Source organism: Acomys minous, assembly GCF_964271855.1.
Source record: "Acomys minous genome assembly, chromosome: 3".
NCBI classification, from domain to species: domain Eukaryota; kingdom Metazoa; phylum Chordata; class Mammalia; order Rodentia; family Muridae; genus Acomys; species Acomys minous.
Window position 1 is genome coordinate 79,751,233 of NC_140485.1, and position 26,604 is coordinate 79,777,836.

A 26,604-nucleotide genomic window follows, 5' to 3' on the forward strand; every position below is an offset into this window, starting at 1 on the left:
CCCTCCCTCTTTCTTTCTTTCTTTTTTTCTTTATGTTTTTTTTTTTTTTTTCTGACAGGGTTTCTCTGTAGTCTTGGGTGTCCTGGAACTCATAGAAATCTGCCTGCCTCTGCCTCTGCCTCCTGAGTGCTGGGATTAAAGGTGTGCACCATCACTGCTGGCTCATGTCCCATTCTTTTTGTTGTTGTTGTTGTTGTTGTTGTTGTTGTTTTGGTTTGGTTTGGTTTGGTTTTTCAAGGCAGGGTTTCTCTTGTAGTCCTAGTTGTCCTGGGATCATTTTGTAGACCAGGCTGGCCTCGAAGTCACAGTGATCCACCTGCCTCTGCCTCCCAATCAGGTACTTTTTTTTAATATAAACTAACAAGACACTGGAATAGGGACTGGAGTGATGGCTCAGTGGTTAAGAATATTGTCTACTCTTCCAAAGGGCCTGGGTTCAGTTCCCAGCACCCACATGGCAGCTCACAAGTGTGACCTCAAGTTCCAGTGGATCTGACTCCCACACAAACATACATGCAGGACAAACACCAATGCACATTAAATAAAACTAAAATTTAAAAGAAGGTACTTGAGTGATAAAAATCCATTAGTAGATAGTTGTAATCCTTTTTGGAACTTTGAAAGAGAAAATGGATGCCTGTTTTTTAAAAAAAAGTAAAAAGTTGATGGTGAGTAGCCAACATTCTGAGATTTAGCTTATACTAGGCGTTGCAGCAGTTACTTTGTACACGTAACTGCCTTTACTCCTCCTAGAGCCCTGTGAAATAGATTTATTTGTTTCAAAATCTGTGTGTAGGGGTGTTCTGTCTGCATGCATGTTTGTGAACCCCTGGCACGCTAGGTACCTGCAGCGTTACAGCCGTTGTGAGCAGCTGTATGAGTCCTGGGGACTGAATCTCTGTCCTCTGGAGGAGTAGCTGGTGCTCTTCACTGCTGAGCCGTCTCTCCAGCTCCTGAAATAGATAATTTCCCCAGTGTGTATCGGAGGAAGCTAATGCTCATAGAGGAACACAGCTTGCCTCAAGGCCACACAGGCACAACCTGCCACAACTATGATTCAAATCTGACCCCAACTCTTAAAACTTCCCTCTTCTCCACCACAGCTTGTTGTTATTTTCTAGAAAGCCTGTCAGTGAGTGCCCTGCTCCTTTTTCTTGTAGCAGGACTCCTTACATAGCATAGGCTGGCCCAGAACTCACCATGTAGCCTGGGCTGGCCTCGGCTTCCCACGTGCCGCGACCATAGACGAGAGCCACTGTTCCTGGCTCAGAGTATGTAGCTAGCTTTTTTGGGGGTGGGAGTTGGTAATGGAGCTTCCACTTAGGGCTTTGTGTATGCTAGGTGAGCATTGTACCTCTCAGGTACACCCTTGGCCCTTTTTATAGTGTTATAAAGCACAATTTTTGCATGCAGTTAGGGACGGTAGGAATAGATACTTCTGAGCCATCACTCTAAAAGCTAATTATGCACTTCCTTTCTGATTTTGCTGGTGAGCTAGCTTCCAGTAGTGCCCAAGGACTATGTTGGCAAGGACAAGACTAAAGAAGAAGAAATACCAAATTGTTTGTTTGAAGACAGCGGAAAGTACCAAGAAAACCAGAACTTAAGAGCAAAGTTCACAAAGTGAGGCTCGGGGGCTGGAGAGATGGCTTAGTAGTTAAGAGCACTGGCTGTTCTTATAGGGGACCTTACTTTCAGCATCAGCACCCCTGTCAGGCAGCTCACAGTTGCCTATAAACCCAGCTCCAGGGGATCTGATGCCCTTATCTGACATCTGCTGGCACCAGCATTCAGGTATAGACAGACAGACAGACAGACAGACACACGTAAATAAAAATAATAAAATTAAATCTTTAAAAAGTAGTGAAAGCTGAGTATGGTGGTGCACGCCTTTAATCCCAGCACTCGGGAGACAGAGGCAGAGGCAGGTGGATCACTGTGAGTTCGAGGCCAGCCTGGTCAACAAAGTGAGTCCAGGACAGCCAAGGCTACACAGAGAAACCCTGTCTCAAAAAACAAAAAACAAAACAAAAACAATAAAAGTAAAAGATTGAAAAGGCTTGGTTTTGGAATGCAGCTTGTTAGTACAGTGCATGCTTGTGTGAACAAAGCCCTCGACTTGATCCCTAGCACTCATAAATCAGGATGGTGGCACACAGCTGCAATCCTAGCACTAGAAAGTGGAGCAGGAGGGTCAGGAGTACAGTATCATCCCTGGCTACTGCCTAGTGTGAGTTTGAGGATAATTTGTACTATGTGAGACCCTGTTCCTAAACCCAAAAAGCAGAAGAAAGGAAGGAAGGAAGGAGGGACGGAGGGAGGGACAGAAGGAAGGAGGGAAGAAGGGAAGGAAGGAGTGTGTCATGTAAATAGTAGTTTGAAGAGTTAATGTAGCCTATTACTATTATATGACTTTAAAGCCCAAAACATAACAAAGAAAAAAACAGAAGCCCCGCCTTACTAGACATGAAGAGGATTATTGTGTAATATAAAAATTGCTCTACCCAGGAGCTAGCCATTCCACACAGAGCTGCATCTAACTCACAGGTTCACTCACAAAGCAGGGGAGAGATGTGGCTTGCTTGGCAGAGTGCTTCTCTAGCACGCATGAATCCTTGGGCTCATTGCACAACACTGAATAAAACTGGGAGTGGTGGCACACACTTGCAATCCTAGCACTTTGGAGGAGTACCACACGTTCAGGACCGTCTTCAATACACTGTGAGTTTGAGAGTAGCCTGGCCTATATGAGGCCCTGTCTCAGAAATAAACAAACAAAAGCACAAAGCAAAAGGAGAAGTAAATATGCCAATATGACTGTATTGGGACGTGTGTGTGTGTATGTGTGTGTGTGTGTGTGTGTGAGAGAGAGAGAGAGAGAGAGAGAGAGAGAGAGAGAGAGAGAGAGAGAGAGAGAGAGATACTGACTCATTATGTAGCCTGGTTGCCTGAAACTCAGAGGGGGGGGGCTCACTATGTAGCCTGGTTGCCTGAAACTCACATCTGCCTGCCTGCCTCTTGTTTCCTGAGTGCTAAGAATAAAGGTATATACTACCATGCCGGGTGATAGTGGGTTATACACTTAAGATTTATTTCTTTTTCATGGGTGTGAATGCTTTGCCTACATGCACAAATGTGTACCACATATATGCCTAGTATTGGAGGAAGCCAGAAAAGGGTAATCTGATTCCCTGGAACTGGAGTTACAGCATGTTGCTGAGTGAGTGCTGGGAGCCAAAGCCAGGTCCTGTGCTAGAGCAACAAGTGCTCTTAACTGCTAAGGCATTTCTCCAGTCACAATAGTAGATTTGTTTGTTTCTTTGCTTTATTAGTTTTGTTGTTTTTTTGAGACAGGGTTTCTCTGTGTAGCCTTGGCCATCCTGGACTCACTTTGTAGACCAGGCTGGCCTCAAACTCACAGCGATCCGCCTGCCTCTGCCTCCCGAGTGCTGGGATTAAAGGCGTGTGCCACCACTGCCCGGCTTCAGTCTGTACATTTTAATACATTTTAAAGTAGTCTCAGAGAAGAAATGTCCTGGAAATTAGGGAATGTTGCCTTCTTAAAAAGAGTTACTTTTAATTGTGTATATATGTGTGTGCTGTGTGTGCAGGAGGCCAGAGCATCAGGTCCCCTGGACCTGTAACTATAGGCAGTTGTAAGCTGCCTGATGTGGGTGCTGGGAACCAGGCTCCGGGTCTCTGCAAGAATGCCAAGCACTCTCAACCATGCTAAGCCTTATGTTTTTAACTGAATGGTAATGGAAAAAAGCAGCATACCAAATCATTTGTGTTATTGCTGAAGCCATATTGAGAGGAAAATGTATTGCCTCAAACAAACAAACAAAAATATTGGAACTACTTTACGTTGAGATGAAAATGTATATAAATGCCTAGAAAAATATACTTACCTAGATTAATAAACTACAGCAAATCAGAATGTTTAATATATGAGAGAAATTGAATCCACAATTTAGGTCTCTCAAGCAAAACAAAAGAAAAACAAACAAAACCTCATGAAGCCAGGCTCGGTGGTACACTTGTAACCCCAGTCCTTGGCAGGCCAAAGCAGGAGCATTGGGAAGGAGCTTAAAGCCGTCATTGGCCACCGAGCATGTTCAAGGCCAGCTTGGCCTACATGAGACCTTGTCTTAAAAACCACTTAAAAACAAAGGGAAAAACTCCAGCCAAGATTAGCTTCACAGGGACTGAATTTTCTCATTACCCTGGACAGGATTCTGCAGTAGAGCCCAGGCTGGCCTTGAACTCTCCATCCTGCTGTAGTCTAAGTACTGAGATTTCAGCAAGCATCACCGTGTGGGTTTCTCCCCAGGTCTCCTAGGAAGAATTATCATCCTTTTGTTGTTATTGTTTTTGTTGTTGTTTGTTTGTTTTTGAGACAGGGTTTCTCTGTGTAGCCTTGGCTGTCCTGGAACTCACTCTTTAGACAAGGCTGACCCTAAACTCTGAGATCCACCTGCCTCTGCCTCCTGAGTGCTGGGATTAAAGGTGCACCACCACTGCACATCAAGGCAAGGATTAACATTCTTATACAAATTTATCAGAGACTAGAGGAAGGAAATTTTCCTGGTTTATTCATTCAACAATTGTGGTCTACTCTGGAGTGTCTGTCCTTCCTTTCTTTCATTCATTCATTCATTCATTCATTCATTCATGTTTTAGACAGCATCTCACGTAGCCCAGGTTAGCATGGTGGCTGTATAACCAAGATGACTTTGAACTTCTGATTCCCATGCTCTCCTGTTCCCTGCACTCGGGAGGCAGAGGCAGGCGATGTCTGTGAGTTCGAGGCCAGCCTGGTCTACAAAGTAAGTTCAGGACAGCCAAGGCTACACAGTGAAACCCTGTCTCGAAAAACAAAACAAAAGAAACAACAAAACAAAACAAACTCACCAGCACACTGAGTTTTTGAAGTGCTAGTGACCAACCTGGGGCTTTGTGTATCGTAAGCAAACATCCTACAAATGGAGCTACAAGTGCCCAGGCTAGCCTTGAACTCCTAGGTTCAATCTGTCTTCTCACATGCCAGGTAGGTATCTAACTAGCATCAAGTTTTGTTATTTCCTCTGCCATGTTCTACTGATGGTTTCAGTGATACCCTATGATTCATGGTACTAAGCTATTTAATTAGTTCAGGATACTGTTGCAGGAAGGATCAGGTTCTCCCCATCCCCAATTTGGAAAATGATAATTTATATCAAAGTTTAACTTACTTTTTTTCGTTTTTGTTTTTCTCCTACAGACTCCATTAATAATATACCTCTTTCATTTCCTAATTGACTATGCAGAATTGGTATTTATGGTAAGTATCTTTTCAGAGAAAATCACTATCTGTATGTACTTTTACTGTTACAGATTGTTTCTAAGAGAATAAGGAGCTGGCGCACGCCTCTTTCCTAGTGCTGGTGCGGCAGAGGCGGCTCTCTGCGAATTTGACGCCAGCCTGCTCTGTACCGCAGGTTCCAGGCCAGCCGGGGCCGCAGACCCTGTCTATGGGAATGACATGGAAAGGGAGGGCAGGAACTGAAGTTTCTTGGGGAGGGGGGAAGCCAGGACTTAATATTTTTAATCTGGAGCCTGTTTTAGGGTGGTGCCATGGAGTATGAGGAACAGGCAGGGACTTCTGACAGCTCTGCTTTCTTACTCTGGTCTCTGGACTGTGTAGTCTTCAATTTTCTAGCCCCAAGACTCTGTGGTTGGCTTTAGCTGTGCCAGTTTGGAGGGCATCCTGAGTTTCCTAAGCACGCTGCCAAGAGATTCTAGGGGTCTGAGGCAGCCTCCAAGGGCAAGAATTGAAGTTTGAGGTGACCGTGCCAGCACTGAGAGCAGAGCAGCCTGAAACATTAGAGCTGAAAATGTGGATCAGGATATCGTAGGAAACCCTAAGCCTCCGTAGTTAGGGCTGCTGTTTACTGAGTGCTTAGGATGTGTGAAGTGCTTGATACCTGAGGTTTACAGGTCAGTGGGTATCATTCCGAGCTTTGTTGTTGTTGTTGTTTTTTCCTCCGCGACAGGGTTTCTCTGTGTAGCCTTGGCTGTCCTGGACTCGCTTTGTAGACCAGGCTGGCCTCGAACTCACATCGATCCGCCTGCCTCTGCCTCCCGAGTGCTGGGATTAAAGGCGTGCACCACCACACCCGGCTCCCCGAGCTTTGTTTTTATACATACACCTTTGGGGTTGGTTGGTTTGTTTGTTTGAGACAGGTTCTCACTATGTAGCCTAGGCTGACCTTGAGCTCATGGGAGTCCTCCAGTCTCATGGGATTGCAGGTGTTAACCAAATGCCTGGCTTATTTTCATTTCACTCGCTGTTCTAGAGATATGGGCTACCGGATTGAATGGGTCATAATCTAGGGGGTTCTCTGTCATACCTCCCTGTGTAAGCCTCGCCTGCCTGTGAGTCTGGAACTCGTGGTCAGTGCGGTCCCACCTCAGAGCTCTTCAGGCCTGGCAGCATTCCAGTGTCCTGTAATGACTGGGTTCTGTTTCCTCTTACTCCTCTTTCTCTTGACAGATAACAGATGCTCTCACTGCTATTGCCCTGTATTTTGCAATTCAGGACTTCAATAAAGTTGTGGTAAGTCATTAGTGGGTAGGACAAAGATGGTGGGATTTGGCAACTTGCTTATTATGGCAGAGAATCAAAAGTCATGTACTTAAAGGTCCAACTATTTTAAAGACGTTAAGAAGTTAAGCAGGCCTGGTGAGATGGCTCATTGGATAAAGGCACTTGCCAGCAAGCCTGAGGACCTGAGGGTTAGTGAAAGTCATCTTCTGACTTCTATTCATGTGCAGTGACATGTACACTAACACACACACACACCTCTAATAAATAAGTAGTGATGTGGTTGTATTGGCTTACACCTTATGCTTAATTATATACTATCTAAAATAAGATTTTTTAAACTTGTTTATTTTTTAATTTAATTTTATTATTTTGTGTGTGGGTATTTTGTGTGCATTTATGGCTGTGTACCACATGCATGTTGTGCCCTGGAGGCTAGAGGGTGTTGGGTCCCCTAGAACAGGAGTGAATGAGTGAGCTACCATGTGGGTGCTGGGAATTGAACCCCGAGTGTCTGCATGGACAACTGCCCTTAATTACTGTACCATTTCTCCAGCCCTTAAAATAAAAATGTAAAAGTCTTCCCTTTTATCAGTTCATTTTATCAAAAGAAAATTTAACATAGACTTTAACTCAGTGTATTAGGCCTCTTGAAGTAAAATTGGATTTATTGTTGATAAATCTTTTTTCCTTCAGAGAATAATTTAGGGGTTAGAGATTGAATACAGGGCCTTGGAAAATGCTAGGCAAGTGCCATACCACTGAGCTCTACCCCCCCCCCCCCCAAAGAATAACCTTAATTAGGAAATTTGGCATATTGGGCTGGCAAGATTGCCCAGTCAGCACACATGCCTGCTGCCAGCTGTGGCAACCAGGGTTCACTCCCTGGACCCACATGCTGGAAGAAGAAGAGAACTGACTCCCGCAAGTTGTCTTCTGACCTCCATGAGCGTACTGTGGTACAGCTGGGTGTGGTGCTGCCCAGCTTTAACCTCAGCACTCAGGAGGCAGAGGCGGGTGGATCGCTGTGAGTTCGAGGCCAGCCTGGTCTACAAAGCGAGTCCAGGACAGCCAAGGCTACATAGGGAAACCCTGTCTCAAAAAACAACAAGAGAATACTGTGCATCAGTTCTTATCTTTCGTAATAGAAATCCTAAATTTTGAATAATGCATAGATAACCTAGTTATCTTCTTTGTGCCTTAGTGTAGGACCAGGCAAACGGAATGTGAACTGGGTGTGTGTCCCTTACCTGGGTTTCTCCTTTCTTCAGAAGCAAAGTAGAAAACAAGTAATGGAGTTGGTGACTTCACCCTGGAGTTGATGTCTTGTTATGTCTTAAAGATGGAAGTTACCTCACAGCTCTGAATTACTATCCTTTTAATTATTGTACAATAAATAATTTTAACATTAAAAAAAGAATACTGTGGTACATGTGAGCTCCTACACACAAATAAGTAAATAAGTATATAAAAAAGGATGGCATAAAGTTTATTCCTAATTATGTAATAGCCAAGAAGAAAGCATCATGGGACCATCTCCGTGTGCCGGCTTCAGCAGGCCACGTGTGCGTCTGGTGCCCGCAGAGGCCAGGGTGCTGATACCTGGGAACTGGAGTTACAGACAGTTGAGGGTCACCATGGGAGTATGTAACCCAGGTCCTCTGCAAAAGCTCCTAACAGCTGAGCAGTTCCTCCAGCCTCATTTTTGTGTGTGGTTTGGTTTTGTCTTTGTTCATGTTTTTGAGATAGGGTCTCAGGTAGTAGGTCAAGACGATCTTGAACTTCTAACCTTCCTGCTTCTGTCTGCCAAGTACCTGGATAGTGGCACATGCCACCAAAGTGTGCTCTTATTCCCAAGACTAAACTAAAATTTGAAATATTTTTGTTTCCCTATTTCCAGAGTTCATATTATTATGACATCGAATCTCTTGATTAGACTGAATTGTATTTACACTGTGTCAAAAATGAGCTTATTTTGAATGACAGCCTTTTTATTCTTTTCTTTTGTTTATGCAGAGCTGGGAATCAAACCCAGGGCCAGCGCCCTAGACTGAGCTATGTCCAGCCTTTTTGTTTGTATATTTGAGACAGGGTCTTGGTACATAGTGCAAGTGGACCTAGAATTTGTGCTCCCTTGATTCAGCTCCTTGAGTGCTGGGATTAGATGTTTGTTTCACTCACGTGTGAATGCGGAAAGCAGCAGCTGCCTCCACATCGTACACTGCTCCTTTTTCCTTTTTCAGTGTGTGTGTATGTGAGGCTGTTTACTTCTGAGCTGCACTCCAAGCCTTTCTTACTTTCCCTCTCTCCTCCTTCCCTCTTCTTTCTTTCTTTCTTTCTTTCTTTCTTTCTTTCTTTCTTTCTTTCTTTCTTCTGTGTACACTTGTGGTGGCACACAGGTAAAATACAATTTTCAGGGAGCTGGAGAGATGGCTCAGCAGCTAAGAGCACTGGCTGCTCTTCCAGAGGTCCTGAGCTCAGTTCCCAGTACCCACGTGGTGGCTCACAACCATCTATAATGAGATCTGATGCCCTCTTCTGGTGTGCAGGTGTAGAGCATTCTCATACGTAAGATAAAAATAAAATAATTAAAAAAATACCGTTTGCAGGTATTAGTTCTCTTTTTCTACCATGTTGGTGTCAGGGACTGAGCTCAGGCCGTCAGGCTTGATGGGGGGCTCTTTGCTTTCTGAGCCCTCTTGCTGACTCTGTTCGCTTTTCAGACAGCATCTTTGTGTATAGTGCAGATTGGCACAGAGCTAATGCTGTGGTCCTGACTGGGCTGGAACTCAGGATTTCCCTGCCTGCTAAGTGCTGGGATTACAGGTGTGTGCCACCACACCTAGATATCATATACTATTGTTTAAACAGAATGTTAGCACGTGGATTCCTGAAAGGCTCTACTTTGTAAAGGAGGGGGAGTCATCTTCAGTTGTCTGTGATGCAGTAAACAAAGTCTCCTATCCATGCTCATGTGAGCAACCCTAAAGAAACTCAACCGATTTCTTTCTCTCTCTCTCTCTCTCTCTCTCTCTCTCTCTGTGTGTGTGTGTGTGTATGTCTCCCTCTCTGTCTCCCTCAAAACACACACACACACACACACACACACACACACACACACACACACACAAATTAATATAGAGAGGTTCTGGAAAGATGGCTCTGTGGTTAAGAGCACTGATTGTTCTTCCAGAGGACCCAGGTTTAATTCCCAGTACCCACATGGCAGCTCACAACTGTTCAAAATCCAAACCCTTCTTCCGGCCTTTAAGGGTTCCAAGTACTCATAGGTTCACAGACACATGCCCCCCAACACCTGTAAACGTAAAGGAAGATAGAGAAGGGCTCGCTGGGATAAAGCGTAACACAGCAGGAGTAAGAAATAGGGAGGAAAGCAATGGAGGGTTTGGCTATGATCAAAAATATCACTGTCTACATTTATGACGTTATCAAAGGATAAATAAGTTATTCTTTTAAATATTTATTCATTTGTTTATTATTTATACACACCTGCATGTGAGCCAGCAGACCAGAAGAGGGTACCGGATCTTACTTTAGATGGTTTGAGCTACCATGTGGTTGCTGGAAATTGAATTCAGGACCTCCGGAAGAATAGCCACTGCTCTTAACATCTGAGCCCCGAAAAGTTATTCTTAAAAAGTCTCCATTTGCCTGGGTGTGGTGGTGCACACCTTTAATTCCAGCACTTGGAAGGCAGAGGCAGGGAAATCTCTATGAGTTCTAGGCCAGCCTGGTCTACAAAGAGAGTTCCAGGACAGTTAGGGATACACATATAAGAACCTGTCTCTGAAAACAAAACAAAACAAGCAAACAAAAGTCTCCATTTGTTAAAGAGATTCTGATGTCACAGCCTGGAAACATTTCACGTTGGTAGGACTTGAGACTCTATCCCTGTAGTCTGCACAGCATCCTGGAAGAGTGGTGCTGAGTGGACTTCACACCCACCCTCTCCTCAGCTGTTAGCCTGTGGGATGTGCATGCTAACTGGTGGTGGCCAGTTGATCTTGGCAAATATACGTTAGCCTAATCTGTCCTTTCCTGCAATTATGTTTCCCTTTTGGAACTCACACCCAAGGATTTGTTGGGCTCCATCAGGGAAAGCAAGGAGCTTACACACACGACTGCTTCCTAACTCTTCAGCTTCCCAGCCCCCTTTCTTCATCTTCATTCTTTGGCCCTTCCTCTATGGATGTATCAAAGAAAACCAACCAAACAGCCTTTGAAATAGAAGAATGAGGAAGGGAACCTGAGATCCCAGGCACCCAGATCCTTGAAACTGCTTCAACATGTTTTGCTGCTGGGGTTTCAAGCTCTGCCACCACTGGTGTGACCTCCCGGAATGACTAAGGACTTTGCCATCCATTCATTCGTTCGTTTCCCACTGAGCTAAGTGTTAGGGTACACAGAGGGCCAATTTGGTAGCCAAACCCTTGAGGAGCTTAGACTCTAGGGAGGAGCCAGGCAGTCAGTGCTCACACTTCTCAGCGCCGGGTAAGAGTGTATATAGTAGAAAGTGTATGTACACTTCCCAGAAAGTGAGGGCTTAGGCCAGCTCCCAAGGCTGTGTGGGAGTTAACTAGGCGGGGGACCTGGGAGTGGGAGGAGCGTTGGCTGTTCGTGTGCTGGAACTTGGTGCGGGTTAGGTAGAGGGGTAACAAGTGGAGCCTGGCGAGGCAGGCTAGGACAGACAGTGGGTTGTGGGGCAGGGCAAAAAAGGTGTTTACCTCCATCCTAAAAGCAATGGCAAATCATCTGTCTTATGTGTTTTGTGCACCCTCCCCCACCTCTAGTTTAAAAAGCAGAAACTTCTCCTAGAACTGGACCAGTATGCCCCAGATGTGGCTGAACTTATCCGAACCCCCACGGAAATGCGGTACATCCCTCTGAAAGTGGCCCTGTTGTAAGTACTCCCCACAAGTCAGAGCTCAGTGCCAGCAAATGCAAGGAAAATCTGATGAGACGTTCCCATGCTGTTGTACTTTTAAAGACTTGCAGCCTTAGTCATCAAGTGTTTGCTGTAGCTCTCTTGCACAACGCGGGGTTTGGCCAGCAAAAGAGACAGAGCCATTCTGTCTTTGTTGAGACAAAGCCTCACACAGGGCCATGCACAATCAAACCCTTCACACGGGCCTTCTGACCCAGTGCTGGTCTGGGCTCCAACCTGACTGTAACTCGTGTTGCTAAAAAATGGTAGTTTTTCACTGGTCATGTACTGAATACAGTTTTGTTCTTCGTGTAGCTGCTGTTTAACGTAGCTTCTGTAATTCATGTCCAATTTAGTTCCCTGCTTATAATTCAGAAAACTGAAGTAAAATCCCATCTGGGTTAGGTGAGCAGCATGGAGGAGTGACACCAGCTGATGCTTTCAGGAAGCATTCTCCAGGAGTAATTAGAGCTGCAGTGAGTGTGATCCTCTGAGATGAGTCTCAGCTCTGTTAATCAACTGGCGGTCATCAGATATTAATAACATGCGAGTTTCTAGGAACACATACTAAACAAAGCATACATTTCCTCATGGAAAAACATGCCCTCAGAACCTTTTAGAATTAGAGGCTGGACATGGTGTCACATGCTTGTAATCCCAGCCACAGGGGGCCTAAGGAAGGAGGCTTGCTGAGTTTGGGGCTAATCTGTGCTGTGTAGTGATATTCCATGTCAGAAAACAAGAGGCCGGGAAGGAGCTTGGTAGAGTGCTTGCACAGCGCGAACGAGGCCCTGGGCTTGGCCCCTGGGGTCAGATAAACTGGGTGGGGTAGTGCTTGTCTGTAACCCTCCTGCTTGGGAAGGGAGGCAGGAGGATCGGAGGTTCAAGGTCAGCCTTAGCTGCAGAGTGAGTCTAAAGCCAGCTTAGGTATTCTTAAAGTGCATCCTGAGGGCAGAGTAGTCTTTGGAAGCCTTTGTCCTGTGTATGAATTTCCTATTCAGTATTCCGGGTGCGTGTCCAGGGAGTCACCCTAGACATTCTTCAGTGTCACCCACTGTTTAGAAATGGTTTTGTGTTTTTTCCTCCCATGAGATAATTTTGGTGTATCAGTGCTCAACTACATATTTCAGGAATTTGATGGGAACTACTTTAATAGGACCAAGCGTTTAACAACATAATGACTCCTTATAGACTCGTGTATCCTGAGGGTAGTTTCATAATAGCAGCACCCGTTTCTTTAACGGTTGTGTAACAAGTCTATCTGATTGCTGGGAAAAACAAAAAACAAAAACCCACCAAACCCCCAAGAGTTCTGAGGCCTTTGGTTTTAGAACTACTAATCTTACTTTCCTAGGAGGTAGTATTAGATTTAAGGTCTTTACTTGCGAATAATTATTATAATCTTTTTCTAAGACACGGGTGTGTTTCTTCCTTTCTGATAATCAGAATTATGTAACTGGCCTTTCTTCCTCTGGCTACCAGGAAACTCAGCTAGGTCGAGGCTGGTTTTTGTACAGCTGTAGCTCTTTGGTTTTCCTAGCTTTGCTTTACTGTTCTTACGTATTTCCCTGGTCTTGATTGTGGTTGGTTTCACTTTATTACTGTTTTTTGCTATTTGTTCTCATTTTAGCTGATGCGAATCTTTTGTAGAGGCAGGACAGGAATAAAGAGTCCGTTCTGACTGTGTATGACGTTCCAGCTCAAAACCACTTCAGATTCGTGTTCTGATTCCATTCCTTCCTTCCTACCTTAGGGGGAGAAGACTGCAGCTTACCTCTTTCACGGTGGGAGGTCACATGTCCTGTGAGGCTCCTAGAGCTTAGAGGACTCCCTGTTCCAGGTCTGGCTCTGCTTGACTACGAACAGGGCTTAGGAGAACGAGTGTTGGCTTTAGAACCAGGAAGAGCTGATTCTGGAATGTATTTAATAGCTTTTGAAAGCTTGGGCTGGTCATGTAGTCACTGAGTCTCAGTTTCCTCATCTACAAAAGTAGGATGGCGTTGCTGGGCCACGTGGCACATCCCTGTGATCCCAGCACTGAGGATGCGGGATCGGGAACTCAAGGCAAGCTTGCAGTACATGAGACCTTGTCTCAAACCCAAAACTACCCCCCCCCACACCACTAAAACCAAAACCAAGACTACAATGTTTTTGCTGGTTTATAGGATCTTTGTGGTTTTTAAGTAGAAATATGACAGTTTTGCATATGTCTCATAGCATACATAATGTTGACTGCCTTTATTCATTGAGCCCAGGCCCACTTTATCCTCTTCTGTTTGGGATAATAGTCTAAGAAGTTTTCTTCCTTTTCGTAAATGAGTTGAACTTAATGGCTGTGGTGGCCAGGACTGTCTGGTCCATTGATGGGGTTTACTGATGACCAATGTGTATGCTTTCCGCAGCTATCTCCTAAACCCCTACACCATCCTGTCTTGTGTTGCCAAGTCTACCTGCGCCATCAACAACACCCTCATTGCTTTCTTCATTTTGACCACAATAAAAGGTAAGGTCTCCAGGAAGAGTATAAAATATACAGGGCTTTATTACACTTAAGCTTGGGGGTTTTTTGTTTGTTTGTTTTCTTTTAAGCAGCATAAGCTGACATGGTAGCACATACCTATAATTCCAACATCTGAGAGGTTGAGGTGGGAGGATTTGAAACTCAAGGCCAGCCTATACTCTGTAGCAAGGACTTGTCTCAAAAAGAAAAAAAAAAAACCCTACAATATGGTTTCAAATTACATACACATAATATAAGACTATTATAGAAAAATTAGATAAACCAAGAGAAAAAAACTCCTGAAAACCTACCACTCAGAGATTCATTGTTGACATGATTTTTTTTTTAAAGTTCTAAAATGTTCTAAATGAATTACAGTGAGAGTTCCAGTTTTCTCTAACTCCAGTCCAGCTTCTTCATCATCTCATTTTGGTAGTGCAGATCTTTTGTAGACACAGGATAGAAGCAGGCAAGAATCAATCCCGACTGCAAATGTCAAGGCCAGCCTCTGTTGTTGTGAGTCAGGCTGGCGGAGGATAACTCTGAGCTGCTGATCCTCCTGCCTCCACCTCCTGAGTGCTGGTGCCGCAGGCTTGCGCCATCACCTCTGCCTAGGCCAGCTCCTTTGGAACAGTAGTTGCTGCTATTTACGTCTGTGCTTCTGAACTACATAGGTGCCTCACAAATGATAACTTTTAGGCATTTTTAATTATGTTCCATTATGAGAAGTGGCGATTTCTTAAAGCACTTTTGTATCAATGTCCCTGCTTCCTCTTTGCTTGATATAAATCTTAGTTTCAATGAAATGAGTAATAGCGTTGAGTGTGTGGCTTGGTGGTAGTGTGTACTCAGCATGTATGGACAGGCTCTTGCTTTTAATCTCTTACACCAATAAATTATCATCACTTTTACTTTCTAGTATTGCTTTTTTAAAAAAATGTGATTACTCTGTTCTTATACCACACCTTATTTTTCCTAGGACTGCTTGTGTTTCATTTTGGTTTTGTTTTGTTTTTAATTTTATCTATTATTATTTTGTGTGTGCATGATGTTCATAGGGACACACATGCCCTGGTGCACTTGTGTAGGGCAAAGGTCAGTTCTGTGTTGTTTCTGCCTACATTTTTATGGACTCTGGGATGGGGTTTGGGTCATTAGATTTTCACAAAACATCTTGCTTGTTTTGTTTTGAAACAGGGTCTCACTATGCTGTCCTCTCTAGCCTGGAACTTAATATGTAGACCAGGTTGGCATTGAACCCACAGAGATCCTCCTGCCTCTGCCTCCCAAGCACTGGGATTGTAGGTGTGTGTCACCATTGATTGATGAACCATGTCTCTAGCCCCCAAATGTACATTTTTTGTTTGTTTTGTTCCTTTGAGACAGGGTCTTACTTTGCAGCTTAGATTGGTCTAGAACTCAATTTGTAGAACTCTATACTACCCTTAAGATGCCTCTGTCTACCTAGTGCTGGAGTTGTGTTTATCATATACCTAGTTTTAGAAATTTGGTGGCTTGACAGTTAAGAGCACTGGCTGTTCGTCCCGAGGACCTGAGTTAGATTCCCAGTGCCCACACGCTGTCTCACAATCATCCGTAACTCCAGCCCTAAGGGGTTCAGTGTTCTCTTCTAGCCGTTATAGGCACTGTACACTCTAGTATACAGACATACACGCAGGCAGAGCACTTACACATATAAAACAAAAATGAAGGTTAAGGGCTGGGCGTGGTGGTGCATGCCTTTAATCCCAGCACTCGGGAGGCAGAGGCAGGTGGATTGCTGTGAGTTTGGGGCCAGCCTGGTCTTCAAAGCAAGTTCAGAACAGCCAAGGCTACACAGAGAAACTGTGTCTCGAAAAACTAAAAAAAAGTTAAAAATTTAAAAGTAATATTTCTCTTGTAATCTGTTCTTGGTGGTTTAATGCTAGTTTTACTTAAATGCTGTCATTCCACTGAGGGTTCTGGAGAGATGAGGTATAATACATTTGATTGATCTGCCATTTTAACTGAGAGTCTCTTCCATTCACATATGGATTATATATTTCCAGTTTCCTCACATTCTTCTTTCAGACTTTTAGGTATTATATATAATAACCAGTGCCACAAAAAAACATTATTTTGGGGGCTGGAGAAATGGTTTAGTGGTTAGGAGCACTGTCTGTTCTTTAGGTCCTGCGTTCAATTCCCAGCAACCACATGGTGACTCACAACCACCTATGCCCTCTAATGCTCTCTTCTGGCCTGCAGGTGTACATGCAGATAGAGCACTCATATACATAAAATAAATAAATAAAATCTAAAAAGATATATTATTTTGGCCAGACACTGTGGCACATGTCTTTAGTCCCAGTACTTGGGAAGCAGAGGCAGGTGGAGCTTTGTGAATTCAAAGCCAAGCTGATCTACACACTGAGTGCCAGGAGACCTCCATAGTGAAATCCTTACTATTTGGAAAAAAAAAAATTAACAAGCCACTCCAAAACTCAATCACAACAGACACAAAAGGTGTGGTGACACACACCTTTAATCCCAAGCACTTGGGAGGCAGAGGCAGGTGGATCGCTTTGAGTTCAGGGCCAGTCTGGTCTACAGAGTGAGTCTGGGACAGCCAAGGCTACACAGAGAGAGCCTGTCTTGAAACCCTCCCTGCCAAACAACAACAACAACAACAACAAAACAGCCACAATTTTTTTTTAAGTTGCCATGGTCATGGCAAACCCGTATTTTGAGTTGCCTTGGTCATGGTGTGCTGTCACATATGATCTATATGGATGTGACTTGCTATCTTATCAGTTTCACTGTGGCTCGTTGGTGCATCAGTAGCTAGCTGGCGTTTGCCAGTTCAGCAGGTCCCCACTCTGCATGTCTGTCACCCTCCTGCATTAAGGGACTAGCTTAAGCCTGCTGCTCTTACAGGAGTGGAAGAGGCATCAAGCCCAGTCAGGCATGACTTTCTAGAGTTTCCGGTTGCTTCATATACATTACTGTCCCATTGATCAAAACGTAATACATGGGCCAATTGTGGTGACATATGCCTATAATTTTAGTACCCAGCAGTCAGAGGCAGGAGGATTGCTACAAATTAAAGGATAGCCTTGTCTGTAATAGTGAGTCCTAGTTCATTTTGAGTGACAGTGAGACCCTAACTCAAAACAAAACAGCACCAATAAAGGAACACGGGGAACTATTTTTCTTGCCCACTAAGGGAAGGCATTGTAAAGTTGGCAGAAAGCACGGGCATAGGGAGGGATGGAGAGCTGAAGCTACTAACGTAGTCCCATGTAGACTATAAACATTTGCTCTGTTGGTTTGTTTTGTATTAGTTACTTTATATTGCTGTGACAAAACACCATGACCAAGGCAGCTTATAGACGAAAGCATTATCTGAGGCTTGAAGTTCCAGAGACATTAAAAGCCTTTCACTGTCATAGCAGGAACGTGGCAGCAGGCACTGACCTGGACCAGCTACTGAGAGCTTACATCCAGACCCATAAGTAGAAGCAGAGGGCACCCTGGGAATGACAGGAATCTTTTGAAACCTCAGAGTCCCCAGAGATATACCTACCCCAACAAGGACGCACCCACTAATCCTTCCCAGACAGTTCCACCAACTGGGAACCAATTAGTCAAACATATGGGCCTGTCGGGGAGAGGGGCATCCAGGCTGACCTCTGACTTACAGTCCTCTCTCTTTAGTCTTCTGAGTTCTGGGATTCACAGTGATCATATCCGGATGTAATCTGGGTTTTATAAATTGTATTGATTTTGTATCTGAATGAGTGCATGTGAGCATGGGCACGCATGCCCCAGCACACTTGAGATGAGAAAATAGTTTTCGGCTGTGGGCTCTGAGGCTTGGACTCACACAGACTTGTGTGCCAAGTGCTGCACCTGCTGAGCCATCTTAAGGGCCCAATCTAAGTTTGTGTTTTCTTTGAGGCAGAGGTGTAGCCTTGACCTCTTACTTGCTATGTAGACCAGGCTGGCCTCAGCTCACAAAGATCCACCTGCCACAGCTTCCCTAGTGCTAGGATTAAAGGCATGTGCCACTTCAACCAGTTCAAGTCTGTAATTACTGAATACCATGCCATTGTGTGAGTGAATATATGGAGAGTCTGCTTTAAGATTTAAGTTTTAATTGTGTATATATGTGTATGGGGGTTATACACTCTGAAGAGAGTGTTGATCCTTGGAGCTGGAGTTACATGTGGCTGTGAGTGCTGGGGATTGAACTTGGGTCCTCTGGAAGAGCAACACCTGCTCTTAACCACAGAGACATTTCTTCATCCACCTCACTTCACTCCTCCTTTTTTGAGAAGAGGTTTTGGCATTTAATTCAGGTAGACTTCAGATTTACAAAGTAGCCCAAACTTGATTCTGAAGGCCTCAGCTTTTTGAGTAGTAATATTATAGGTATTTTTTTTTTTAAAGATTTATATATTTGTTTATTATTTATATAATATTCTGCCCATATGTATACCTGCATGCCAGAAGAGGGCACCAGATCTCATTATAGATGGTTGTAAGCTACCATATGGTTGCTGGGAACTGAACTCAGGAAGAACAGACAGTACTCTTAGCCTCTGAGCCGTCTCTCCAGCCCTGTAAGTATGTTTTAACTACCATGCCCAGCTTAGAAATTCTTTAATCAATTTCTACTATTTAGTATTTAGGTGATTTCCTAATATTTAGCTATTTAAATAATATCACAATTAGCTTCATCATGTATATTAAGTTTTTGCATTTACAACCAAATGAAATCATTGTGCTTCTGCCTCATGATTTCTTAAATTTGTTGCTAAGTTTATATTCTTATATTCCTTTTTTGTTTGTTTGGGGATTTTTTTGTTTTTTGAGACAAGGTTTCTCTGTGTAGCCTTGGCTGTCTTAGACTCGCTTTGTAGACCAGGCTGGCCTCGAACTCACAAAGATCTGCCTGCCTCTGCTGCCCAAGTGCTGGGATTAAAGGAGTGCGCCACCACCCAGATATATTAGAGTTCTTATTTCCAAACACTGTTGCATAATCATCTGCAAGGCCAGGAAATAGTCGTCATGTCCCATTGGCTATCACTGAGCCATTTGTGTACTGACCTTTTGCAGGGTAGCCCATAAGAATGACGTATCTTTCATAAGACATTGTTTCTTCTAGATTATTCATGATGTTCTTTATTTGGGCCTTTTAGTTTAATTTATTGGGTTATTTATAATAATTATAGCCTGGGATGTAACTCAGTGGTAAAGTCTTGTATAGCATGCATAAAGCCCACAGGCTCAATCTCCAGTACCGGGGGGTGGGAGGGGGTGGAGGGGAGGTGGGGGAAAAATACTGATCGTTTAACTTGAACTGCCTTGTTATGAAGGTTGCGGTCATTTTGCAATAAACAGTTCTTTTTTAAAATGTTTGTTTTGGGGCTGGAGAGATGGCTCAGAGGTTAATAGCACTAGTTGCTATTAATAGCACTTCCAGATGTCCTGAGTTCAATTCCTATTAACCACATGATGGCTCACAACCATCTATAGTGAGATCTGGTGCCCTCTTCCGGTGTGCAGGTATGTATGCATGCAGAACACTGTATATGTAATAAATCTTTAAAAAACAAACAAATGAAGAAAACATTTGTTTTGTTTTTCAAGACAGGGTTTCCTCGTGTAGCCTTAGCTGTCCTGGATTCCTTTGTAGACCAGACCAGGCTGGCCTTAAATTCACAGAGATCCACCTGCCTCTGCCTCCTGAGTGCTGGGATTGCAGATATGCGCCACTGTACCTGGCTACGAAACAGTTCTTAGCAACAAAGCATTTTTACTGTCTGAACAGTCCCTGTCTCAGTCTCTGTCTCTGATGCTAAGCTCAGATAGGCTGTTCCTTACCAAGATGCATGTGTTCCCCAAAAGAAGGGATGTATGCTGCACCCTACCAGAGCATTTGCCTTTGGAAATACTACCTTTCTATTTTTTTCTTTTTCTTTTCTTCCTTTTTCTTTGTCTTTTTTTTTTTTTTTAAAGAGGAATTGAGGTAAATTTATTAGTTAAATACTGGTTTTACAGCCATTTCACCTTACGGCAGTGCTAACGTGTCGTGGAGGAGAGGAGCATGGGAAGGCGGCCTTGAGGGAGGACACAGTGTAAATGATGGCCGTGACTTAGACTCTTGGTTCAAAGTTATTCTCTGCTACGGCCAGTAAGGTTTAGAGGTTGGGACTGGGAGCTTGGGGTGCAATAAGGTGATGCCACAGTTGGCTACAGCTCTGTGGGTGATGAGGACGAGGAAGCATCTTTGGGGGCCCCCAGTAAGGGTAGAGGCAGAGGGAGAAGGCCAATTCTAGGACAGCTACAAGCAACTGCGATCTCCTCAGGCCCAGGGACATCCTTTTCCATCTGCCACTTTGTCTTTTCACAAGTTTCCTTTTGTTTTTTCTGCTTTGAACTTATCTTGCAATGACTCTGTACTTCCTAGAGAAAGTATCCGTGCTAGAGAAAGGCCCGGATCCAGGTAACCGTCTGACTTGAAGCCATGCATGGCAGACTCAGAGGCAACAAGCTGGAGTCCTGGAGCAGGACTGTGCTGTAGGCACAACCTCGAGAGGGACCCACGGTGCAGGTTTTGTTCCTCCTTGGAATCTCTGTACCTTTCTAATTTTTTTAAAACCTTATTAGGGGTCTTGTGAGGTTGTTCAGGTTAGACTTAAGCTTTTGGGTTCAAGGAACCCTTCTTGCTCAGCCTCCTAAGTAGCTGGGAATACAGATACATGTCACTATGACCAGTGCTGAAAATGTCACTTTCATTCATTATTGCTATGGCTATTGTTATTATTGTTGATATGTCACTTTAAAGAGTTACTTAAAAGGCAGGAGGGTCCCAAGTTCAAGGCCTACCCTTGCTTGCATAGTGCCTCAGAGGGCCAGCCAGCCAACTTAGACCTTGTCTCAAAATTTTAAAAGTAATGCCAGCCATAGTAACAAATGCCTGGGGAGGGGCCCAACATGAGAGTCAGTATTCCAAGGTCATCCTCAGCTATATAGAGAGAAGCCTGAGGCTAGCCTGGGTTGCATGAGAGCCTGCTTACAAAGCAAACAAACTGTAGAAAGAACTGGCAAGCTGACTCAGCAGGTGAAGGAGCCTGCCACTAAGTTGGACAGTCTGAATTTGGTTCCCAGGACCCACATGATGGAAGGAGAGACACGGCTCTCACAAGTTCTCCTATGTCTTCCATATCATATTCCGTCTTTGAACACACACAAACTGCAAAAAAAAAAAAAAAAAAAAAAAAGGTTAGGGCTATAGTTTTTGGTTCCAGAGGGTAGCTTTTTTATTATATAACTGGATGTCTGTTGAATAAATTCATAGCCATTTAAAAAATCTTATACATGGTTTTGTTTAATATTTTATGAACATTGCAAATTGACTTAATAAATTTGTATGACCTTCCCAGGAGCCCATTTACCAATAGTCTTAAAATGTTTCCATTTTTGAAGTGGGGCACAGTGGTGCATGCCTGTAATCCCAGCGCTCGAGGAGGCAGAGGCAGGAGGATCTCTGAGTTTGAGGCTAGCTTGGTCTACAAAGCAAGTCCAGGACAGCTAAGGCTACACAGAGAAACCCTATCTCGAAAACAAAACAAAACAAAAAAGTTTGTATTTTCAGGGGATAGAGAGATGACACAGTGATTAAGATTGTGTGTTGCTCTCACAGAGGACCTGGGTTCAATTCCCAGCATCGTGGCTCACAGCCATCCATGACTCCTGTTCCAAGGTATCCAATGTCCTCTTCTGACCTCCAAGGGTACAACGTACGCATGTGGTACACGTTTGTACATGCAGGCAAAACATTCACCAATAAATGTTTAAAGTTTGCATTTTTTAATTTAATCTACTTTTTGTTTTTGAGACAGTGTCTGTCTATGTATCTCTGGTTTTCCTGGAACTCACTATGTATACCAGACTGGCCTTGAACTCACAGAGATCTGCCTGTCTCTGCTTCCTGAGTGCTATGATTAAAGGCACATGCCACCATGCCTGGCCTATTTATTCTACTTTTGAGAGCCTATCCTACAGTAATAGAGAGGGTTGGGGGTGTGGCTCACTTGGTAGAGCATTTGCCTATCATGCACGAAGCCCTGGTTTGGATTCCTATCACTGTATGAATTTTGTGTGTTGGTCTACTTTCTAATGTAATACAGACATTAAACATACAGTTGTCATTTTCTTTGTGCTTTTCATCTTAATTTTAAAAATTTAGAAGTAGTTCAAGCACTTGTTAAGAATAAGAGAAACTTCCAGTACTTGGGGAAGCAGAGGGAGCCAGATCTCTGTGAGTTCGAGGCCAGCCTAGTCTGGACGGCCAAGGCTACACAGAGAGACCATGTCTTACGGGGTGGGTGGGGCAGAATAAGAGAAATGTAAGTAGACCAAACAAAAGCCAAGTCCTCACCCTACCCACTTCTCCATTTCTCACACACATTTGCTCTGAGCCCTGGCTCTTCCCTGTTGTTGGACATTTGTTTTCCATTGCTGTCTGCTATAAATAGAGACTAGCACCGTGTTCCTAACCTATTGAAATATTTGAAGAATTCTCTCAGCTGCATCTCTCTGGACCACTTGACTCTTCAAGTATATTAATGATGCCTAGTAATAGTTTATTCAGTAAAACTGAATCAATAGTACATTCTTCACATCCTGTTTCTGCATTTCCCACTTACGTTGCATAAACAGTAAAACTAAAGATAGGCATTAACTTTTTTGGCTTTTTGAGACAAAATCTCACACTAGCTTTTGTTTATTTTAGTTCAGATATAGACTGAGATCAAGATGGTGGTGCAGCAAGTGTCTGGGCTTATCTCCATTTTCTCTTTCTATGTCCTGATCTGTAAGATGGAGATGGTAATAGTTATTGAAAGGCCTGCGATTTATGGCATGTGGCATGCTCACCGCCCTGTTTGGGACAGAGAAGGTACCCACTGACAAAATAAGAGTGGTTTTGTCAGTGGTGTGGCCAGACTGCTTTGAGCGCCTTCCCTGTTAGAGGAGCTCAGTTGGCAGAGGTGTGAGCACACTGGGCTCTGCCCTGAGCTGCTCCTCTGCCTCCTGTTGCCTCAGATGCTGGTGCAATTTCCTTTTTCGATAGTCCTATGGGACCTCAGCCCGTTTGGCCAGTATTCCAGTCTGTCCCCCCCCCCACCCCCCGCCCTGCCCTCCCTGAGACAGGTCACTGTCTGTGACCCAGTCCCTTACTAAGGCCAATATCCTGGCTTCTCCTTGTCTTATTCCTACATCTCTTTCCTGCTGTGCCGTGCTGCGGTGCCACCCACCCAGGCCCTCAGGAAGGTGCAGTCCCCTAGAGGCACCTTCTTGCAGAGGCTTGTTTGGCTCCCACCCTGATACAGAGTGTTGGAAAACATACTCAGAGGTAGATTGGGTAATGTCATTCCATGATACGGCAGCCAGTCCTTGGATCCACTTAGCTAATTTACCCTGATGTCTCTGTGCTCGGGCTGAAGGTGAAGCTTTGCTTATGAAACCTAGTGCTTGTGTGGGTGGCACTAGCACATACTAGTAAGTTGTGTCATTTGGAGGCAAAACCCATACTCCTCTTGTCACAGCTCTCCCAGTTAGGCAGCGTTTCAGTTGTAGACCTGTAGATAGTTATTTTGCATTATTTTTGGAACTAAACCCGTCATGCTCTGACCTCTGCCTGTTGTGACTTTAGATGGTAACTTTTTATTGAAGTCTATCAGCTGTACACAAAAAAATGTAAAAGCTGGCCTGGGAATGCAGTACAGGAGTGCTTGCCTAGCTGATACAGTCCTTAGCAGTTCATAAGCTAGAGGTGGTGGCTTCTGCCCGAGGACCTAGCATTTGGAAAGTAGAGAAGTTCAAGGTCACCCTCACCTACATTGCAAGCCCAAGGCCAGTCTGAGCTATGGAAGACCCTCTCCTACAGGGAGTGGCGTCTTCTTGTGGATGCTGGTGACACTGCTGGCTAACCTGGGTCCTAGCACTCGTTGTCTTGTAAATCGTCATATATCTTTATAGTTGTGGCTCCTGCGTGTTTCTGTGTTGTTGTTGGAGGACCTGAAGTATTCTAGGCTGAGCTTGAACTCGCTGCATGGCGGAGGTTAACTGTGAGCTCCTTGGTTCTCCAGCTACCGTTTCCCTTTCCCTGGTAGTGTAGGCTTTCCCCACAGCGCCTGGCCGTCCAGTCACTCCTTCCCGCTTCCCCGTTCTGCCGTGTTGCTAGTTAACATCCACCTATTGGTATGCCGTGCTCTCTCAGGCTCCCGCTTTGCATATGCTGTTCCCTTAGATGCTGGGTTGCACTGTTCAATACTCAGGTGTCAGCATCGCTGATGGGTGTGGCCTGCCTCCACTCACTTCTTATATTTTGTGTTGTTTACTGGGAACTCCATGAGGACGTGAACTGAGTCACCCATCTCCCTTGACTCCAAGCATATGTTTGGCACAGAGCAAACTCTGGCAGTGTGTGCTTATTGTATGTTTGTCTGAAATATTTGGTCACCTTTTGCTTTTTTTCCATTTCCTCAAAACTTAGCAGCTCTTTCAGTGTTTGTGTTCCCCCATGCCTGTCTTGTCACCTCATGCCCAGACACCAGGCTGCTGGCTGTAGTAGCACCATCCTTCTACCCCAGAATTCAGGCCTCAGCCATCCAGCCATTATTCTAGAAAGCACCCCAGGCCAGGCCCTGCCATATGCGTTCCCAGCTGCTCGGCTGCAGGGTCTGACCCATCATAAGTCGATTGCGAGTCATGTTATACCTTCCTCCTGTTACATTACCCCCTGTCTAGTGCTTTGTGGCTTCTTCCTCAAGGGCATTGGTTTGCTTTATTGGTTTTTTTGTTTTTGTTTTTTTTTTTTTCTTTTTTCTTTTTTTTTTGGTTTTTCGAGACAGGGTTTCTCTGTGTAGCCTTGACTGTCCTGGACTCACTTTGTAGACCAGGTTGGCCTCGAACTCACTGCAATCCGCCTGCCTCTGCCTCCCGAGTGCTGGGATTAAAGGCGTGCGCCACCACGCCCGGCCTTGTTTTTGTTTTTGAGGCAAGGCTTCTCTGTGTAGCCCTGGCTGTCCTGGAACTCACTCTGTAGACCAGGCTGGCCTCGAACTCACAGATACCCGCCTGCCTCTGCCTCCCCAGGGCTGGGATCAAGGCATGCACCACCACATCCGGCTGTGTCCGTGCTTTTCAAAAGGATCTTTGTGTATTACTGAATGGTGTTCACTCATCTAGTCAGTTATGTATTCATTGTGTGTGCTTCAAAAAGTGGAAGCATTTCAGAATTAAGAAAGACTTCCTGCCCCTGAGAAATTCCCAAGGCAGACAGGGGAGAAAGGGCAAACTGGTATTAGTAGAAGACAGCAAGCAGGTGAGGCTCCTTAAAACGAGTTAAAAGGGTGGACTGGGGTGGTTGAGCAACTTTAGGCTCTGTACTTAACCTTGCTTCTGTGCCTTGGTTTCTACACCTGTGAAGTATGATTTTATCATAATAAATGTGTCACAAGAAAGTGAGCTGAAAGTAGTTCTTTCCCAAGACTGTTGTGATGTTTCCCTGAGGCCTCTTTGAGTCTGGCACATTCTTGAGATAGACATTACACAATGCGTGTTACCTAGTAAGTGAGCAGTAAGCGTTAGCCGTAACTACTTTGGTTAACTCTGCTTGGGGTCCACTGGCCACTGAAGAGTGACAGGGAAAGAGCTCATTTAGGAAGACTAGCGTGAGCACAGACTTGTGAGTGGAGCGGCCTGCTGTTTATAGAACTGTGGAGTAGGCAGCGTAAGTGGGCGGCAGGATGTGTGGGCACGCGGTGAGAGTGACGTGCAAGAGACAAAACAGATAGTGAGGATCTTGCTAACTTTTGGAGTCTGGACTTAAATTGATCAATGAGATGGGACTCAAAAGTTTGGTCAGTCGATCTACCTACCTACCTACCTATCTGTACAGGCTGGCTTTGAACTCAGAGATCTGCCTGCCACTGTGTCCCAAGTGCTGGAATTAAAGGCGTGTGCCACCATCACCTGGTGGCTTTGTTTTCTTAAATGAGCCAATTTAAAAAATTCATCTCTTGCTCTGAGGAACTCTTCAATAACATTCTTGGCTTGAAGTTCTTTGGTGTAGTCCTTAGCCACTTTATGGGGGCTCTCCTCTCGATCACCTCTGCAGAGGCCCCACCCATTCCTAGTTTCCTGCTGTCATCAAATTTAATTAGTTTGATTTGGTGCTCATCACAAATGGCCTCCACCAACTTGACATAGCTAGGCTTTTCACAACTGGGTGCAAGCAGACAAAGATGGGCTTGGCTCATGTCTAAGTCTTTGGCAGCTTTGAGAAACCCACATGGTAGGCCATTGCGCATCGGAGTGTTTTTTAGTACCTCTCGTTGTAAAGCAGGACATCAGCTCCAGCAGCCGTGCCTTGTTCGGCCATGGCAGTGGGTTATGGGTAAAGTCCAATCTTGAATACACTTGAGCCTCTGTTGCCACGTGACATGGCAGCAGTGGGGAAAGACTGTTTTTACTTTTGAGACAGGGTCTCAGGTGGCCCAGGATGGTTTCGGCTCAGCCAAA

The 26,604-nt window shown here is 44.6% G+C and overlaps 1 protein-coding gene across 2 annotated transcripts in view; it reads left to right on the forward strand.

Moving 5' to 3' along the window:
- Window positions 1-26,604, forward strand: part of PIGU (phosphatidylinositol glycan anchor biosynthesis class U) — an 80,136-nt gene that overhangs the window by 12,324 nt on the left and 41,208 nt on the right. For both annotated transcript variants that reach the window (XM_084775775.1, XM_084775776.1), the window contains 4 exons: window positions 5,261-5,320; window positions 6,533-6,595; window positions 11,395-11,504; window positions 13,931-14,031. In XM_084775775.1, the coding sequence (XP_084631901.1) occupies window positions 5,261-5,320; window positions 6,533-6,595; window positions 11,395-11,504; window positions 13,931-14,031 (334 nt within the window). The remainder of the gene's footprint in view (window positions 1-5,260; window positions 5,321-6,532; window positions 6,596-11,394; window positions 11,505-13,930; window positions 14,032-26,604) is intronic.